The sequence below is a fragment of the Echinops telfairi genome, unplaced genomic scaffold (genome assembly GCF_000313985.2).
Source record: "Echinops telfairi isolate 266 unplaced genomic scaffold, ASM31398v2 ScPeMD7_16;HRSCAF=60, whole genome shotgun sequence".
NCBI classification, from domain to species: domain Eukaryota; kingdom Metazoa; phylum Chordata; class Mammalia; order Afrosoricida; family Tenrecidae; genus Echinops; species Echinops telfairi.
The window spans coordinates 4,981,322-4,986,743 of record NW_022103913.1 but is presented as its reverse complement, the minus strand read 5'-3'; the positions used below and the strand labels follow the sequence as shown (position 1 = coordinate 4,986,743).

At 38.7% G+C, this 5,422-nt stretch overlaps 1 protein-coding gene across 2 annotated transcripts in view; it reads left to right on the top strand.

The window, feature by feature from the left end:
- RASA2 (RAS p21 protein activator 2) overlaps positions 1-5,186 on the top strand; it is a 138,035-nt gene extending 132,849 nt beyond the window's left edge. For both annotated transcript variants that reach the window (XM_004712077.2, XM_013007105.2), the window contains exons 21-23: positions 512-615; positions 937-1,126; positions 2,224-5,186. In XM_004712077.2, coding sequence (XP_004712134.1) covers positions 512-615; positions 937-1,126; positions 2,224-2,254 — 325 coding nt within the window. In that variant the 3' untranslated portion in view covers positions 2,255-5,186. The remainder of the gene's footprint in view (positions 1-511; positions 616-936; positions 1,127-2,223) is intronic.
- Positions 5,187-5,422: the final 236 nt, after the last annotated feature.

Here is a 5,422-nt window from a genome sequence, read left to right as displayed (position 1 = left end):
AGTGAGACAGTGAGTGAGTGAGGCAGTGAGAGAGTAAGAATGAGACAGTGAGAGAGTGAGGCAGTGAGAGAGTAAGAATGAGACAGTGAGAGAGTGAGGCCGTAATCTCTTCTTTGTGTTATGAGTTAGGCTGTAAAGATGATTGATGTGTTTCTAACATTCTACTCCTAGTGATCATTAGGTGGCACTGAGTCGGTCCTGATTCTTGGACGTCTCATGCACAGCAAAGGAAACCCTCCCTGGTCCTAAGCCGTCCTCACAACTATTGTTGTGTTTGAGCGGCCACTGTGTCAGTCCATCTCCGGAGGCCAGGCGCTTTCCACCGGCCCTCCATTTATGATTAGAGTGACACAATGACCAAGCTTCTGAACCCTATTTAGTTTAACTCTCAAATGAAACCAGATTTCTGAAGGATTCTGTGATTCTGTTTTATTAAGGTTTAATCTGTCAGAATCTTTGGCATTGTTATAAAGTCAAAATTCGCCAATGTCTCATTTCCTTTTTCCCATAGAGGTGTCCCTGCAGACATTCAAATAGATATCGACGAAGACAGAGAAACAGAAAAAATGTACTCCCTTTTTACCCTCAGTATACATAAGCTGCAGAAAATGGAAGGTAAATCTACATAACCATGGTCCTCCATTAGCAATACCTGAAGTGTTAACCTGCCGTTATCATGGTATCACGGATTTATTGGGGCTAAATGTTACTTATGTGAAAGTTGGCAACTTTCCCAGAGGAAGCATTTTTCATATATACTCATGAAGTAAAATACAAATATGATACTCCTAATTAATAAATTTTATGTGTTTTGGTTTATCTCTCCATTGTTAAGGGAAATCTTAGCTTGGGACACTTAAAAAAGGTTTTATTTATAATATAAATTATGTTTATGGAACTTAGTTGCCTGATCAGAGATTTTGTTGCTCTTTGTAGAGGCTTGTGGAACTATAGCAGTCTATCAGGGACCGCAGAAGGAGCCTGACGATTATTCTAACTTTGTAATCGAGGATTCTGTAACAACCTTTAAGACAATTCAGCAAATAAAAAGCATCATAGAGAAGTTGAATGAACCTCATGAGAAATACAGGAAGAAAAGATCAATTAGTGCAAAATATGGGAGCAAGTAAGTATTTTTAAGGACACCTTAATCACATTTTTTTTTTTTTTTTTTTTTTTCCTTAATCACATTTTTAAGCATATTTTAGGGGCTCTCCGCTCTCCTGTGCTCACAGTGGGAATGCCTGACTCTTGAGCATGCTTTCTTCATTCAAGACTGAGCTCCTGGGGACTCACTGCCATGCTGAGCCTCAAAGGGGCCTGTGTCTTTTCTAGTTCTGGTATCATTTCGTTGTGTAGGGTTCACTTCACCACTTTAATGTTATATCCCGATTTAGTTCATTCTTTGGTTACTTAGGTAGCTTTTTGTTGATGTCAGTCCTCATCTTTCTGGGTGCCTTATGCAGTGTTAGTGCTGCTGTTGTCAGCCGTCATGCGGTCAGTTCCAACTCGTGCCACAGTAAGTAGTTCATGTGTTTGGACCCTTCACAGATGTCACAGGTGTAAGTGGATAGCAACCCTGAACATTAGGACCTGACTGCATCACTGGGCAGTATTCCGAGTCCTTCATATCTGCATATATTAGATTGCTTTTGGCAACAAGTCTCAGAAAGCCCCAACAGAAGTGGCAGGTCCTACAGAAACCAATTATACAAATGCAAATATATGTGTTCACCCAAGGTAGAAGGGCTCAGTACATAAGAAAGGTTGTTATAAGCATCCGAACTCTTTCATCTTTATATTCATCTCGTTGTTTCTCTTTCAACTATAGTAATCTAGTTTTTTTCAAGCCCTGCAAAGTGTCCGTATGAGATCAGAGGCCCACCCTGCTTAAATGGCAACCTTGCTCCCTGGACACATACACAAACTTGCCCACCCTGCCTCTTCCTGGCTTTATTTTCTGTATTGAAAAATTCCACCTCTGATAAATGAGATATTTGTTTATTTTATATCTCTTCTACCAAAATGTAAGTTCCTTTGGAACCCTTTGCCTCTTGAAGTGCTGCCTAGCATTAAACATTCACTGAGTTAGTGACTCAAGACTCAACGTGAGATTATCAAGGAAACGTTAGACACTCTTAATGGATCTCAGATTTGTCAGTTGTTAAACTTGACTATTTTTCTTTAGCTTTTGAAAAATGATTTTCTTTCATTGTTTTCTAGGGAAAATCCAATTGTTGGGAAAGCATCTTAAGAGCTTGACTACCTGATTCAGAAGAACTGGAAAATACATGGACATTGGCTTTTATGTTACCTATGTTCACATTGTATTTAATATTTAATAATTGAGATTAACTGTTTGGGAATCCTAGTATTAATGTTTTACTAGTGGATTTGAAACCCAAGGTCCTCTTCCTATCGTATGTGTCCAAAGCCATGTTTCTGCAACTTCTTTTTAATAGAAAGAATCTTCCGAAAGAAGATTTCACCGAAGTTTTGTAACAAAGGGAGAACTCTTCTGTAGCAAGAAGCCATCTCTTCTTGTAACACTCGTTCATGTGTGTGGACTTGTTCTCACAACCGTTGGTGCCTGTTCTACACTGCCAACAGTGTTTTCCTGGACGGTCCTGTCTGGACAACTTGGAGCTTTCCTTTCATCCCACTGGGACAAAGGGAAAAAAAAAGTTTTCCTTAGGACCATTAATCATTACAGGTTACATTTGGGACAGCAACAGAAACTTTTAAAAACTTCTAGAGCATCCTTGAAATTTGGTAAATGCTCTTGCCTCTTTACTGATGTAAACAGGACTTGGGTAGGGAATTAGGGAATTTGCTGTTGTGGCCTCTTGTTTACATTTGGAATGCGTGAGGGCAGACAGATAGAAGGACACCACTTGCATTCCTCTCCATCCTTTTGACGATCAGGTACTTGTGTTCTTAATTTGAGGGTTGAGGTTAACAGGACTTCCAAAGAAAAGAAAGTTATCCATGAGCCAGAGCTGCCCTCCCACTACCACGGGCGGCTGACCTCTGGGTGCCTTCCTCAGAGTGTCAGGCTGAGTCCTCACTCGAGAACAGTCACTTCTCGCACTTTAGTAATCTGGACTGCCCCAGGTTATACTGTAGATACTCCGTGGTATCTAATCTTTATGATCAGTTGAATGATCAGTGTTGAACTATATAAATAATGCTTTCCCGAAAATGTTTATATTTCATGGCTCTTTCCTTGCTGCCTGCCAGCCAGATGGAATTTGGGGGAGCACCTATTTTCCCTAATAACTTCCTTTTGTCCTAAAGACCATCGCTGTAAACAAGCAGTCTGGCGAGCTGCGACCTTGATGTTAAGGAGGGATTCACTTTGTTTCATCAGTATTAAAAACCATGGTACTCGTGTCTTTTTTAGTTCCAAACAACGTTTTCTAATTGTGGTACTTTGTTCTGGAGTATTTATACGTGTTTCTGTTTAAAACTGTGATTTAGTAATATAAGTCTGGTTATTCATGCTTTAGTTGTTTCCCTGAGCATAAGCTATATTTCAAGATATATTTTGGCAAATATGTGGATGATTATTGTTAAATTATATTGTTATTAGGTAATGACTTTAAAGACTATTTGACGTACAATCAGAATAGTTCCACACATGATTGTAATTGAGTGATGCAGTTCTTTTTATGACTTGTAAAAATCAGTTGGCTTTACTTAAGAATCATTACTAGTCTGCATTGTGGCCAGTTACTACGCCTGGCACGTTTTAAAGACAAATTTTATGAGTTTGTAGATTACATAAACGGCATTGATTAATAAATCAATTTAAATGATGGAGTAATTTAACCACTTAATAAATTTCTCCATCTTGGAGTTTCATTGAGATGAAAATTCCTTGTAAAAATCTCTGAGCTGTCTGTCTAAAAAGGGCATGAGCATCACCAGGGCTTCTCATTACTTTCCAGTGACTCTTTTTCTTCTGTATTTTTTAAAAAGTCAAAATAAATAATCTAATATTTCTCATATATAATCCCCAATTATGATTCAATATCATGGCATTATCAAAGGGACCAGGGCAGTGTGTATAGCTAACTCTGGATTTGAAGGGAAGAACCCCGTCGCACGGTTACTTTTTTCCTTCGACACATTTAACCAGGTGGACTAGAATTAACCAGGTTAGCACAGTCTAAGAGTAGTGATAAGAAATGAAATCATAGTGATAAGAAATGAAATCATTTGTTCTCTGAAAGTCATCCAACATGAGAGCGGTCTTCCCTCTTTCAGTGAAGTTCTCAATAACCCAGGTACTTGTTTCCAGGGGCCGCCTTCCTCTGTCGTCACCCGGGAGTGCTTTTTCATTAGACCTGCTCCTCTTTTACCCACATTTCTTTCTCTCTTGAAGAGATACTTGGCAGCCCACTTCAGCCTGAAGTCCTGAGGAAGAGGAGCAAGGTGGCAATGAGGAAGGCCTGCCATACACGCTAGTTCTGGTTCTTAGTCTAACCTTGTCCATCCGTTGACAATGTACTGTGTTACTAGTTTTGCGTTGTTTGTTCTTTTTTGGTTTAGCTTTATTTTGTTTTTTAATATGATGGGCAATAAATAGCAAAAAGTTTTACTCCCAGGAGTAAATTTAAATTATCAAATTTAAACTATTTTATTTGCCAAGTAAATATTTTTAATATCACAGATAATGGTTAAGTGTCAAAACGAAGGGGTTTTTCATGTAAAAGGTGACAAATTATTGTGACTTTTGTTTCTACTCCTGAAGCCTACTCTTATTTACCCAGAAAGGCTCCTTCATGCCAGGTTTTTTAAAAACAGGCTGTTTTTTCTTTAAGTGAAAGAGCACCTTTAATGTTATAACGGTACCTCCTGTGAATCAGAATGTTAGAGAGGCTTTTAGGTGTCCTTACAATATGTGAAAAAAAATGAGACTTATTCCAGAAGTAAATACCAGACTAGATTGACACTATGTGCTTCCATTTTGGTTAACTTAGAAATTAATACATTGCTAATAAATACTGATTTTTTTACAGTGTCCAATTTGAAATACATAAGTTATCAAAAACTTAAATGTAGTGAATTTGTGTAACCATGTACTGTTGAGAATGTATTTTTATTTAAATTTTATTTTCTTATCAAGAGTATTATATAAATTAAAAACTTTTGTAACTGTCGCTTGGAATAACTAAAATAAATTACAAGAACCCTGTCTATTCTTTGTGAAGTCCCACACTCTTAGGTATGATCCCAGCACTGCACACATCCTCAGGCCAGCTGGCAACTGCAGGAGAGTGAGACTTGCTGGAACTTGAGAGGAGTGAGTGTGTGTGCCAGCAAGTGTAGGTCCCACTGAGAGGCAGGGGTAGAACCACAGATGTAGCCAGGCCAGCTGACCAGCCTCCAAACCCACAAGCTAGAGCTGGGGGTCGGG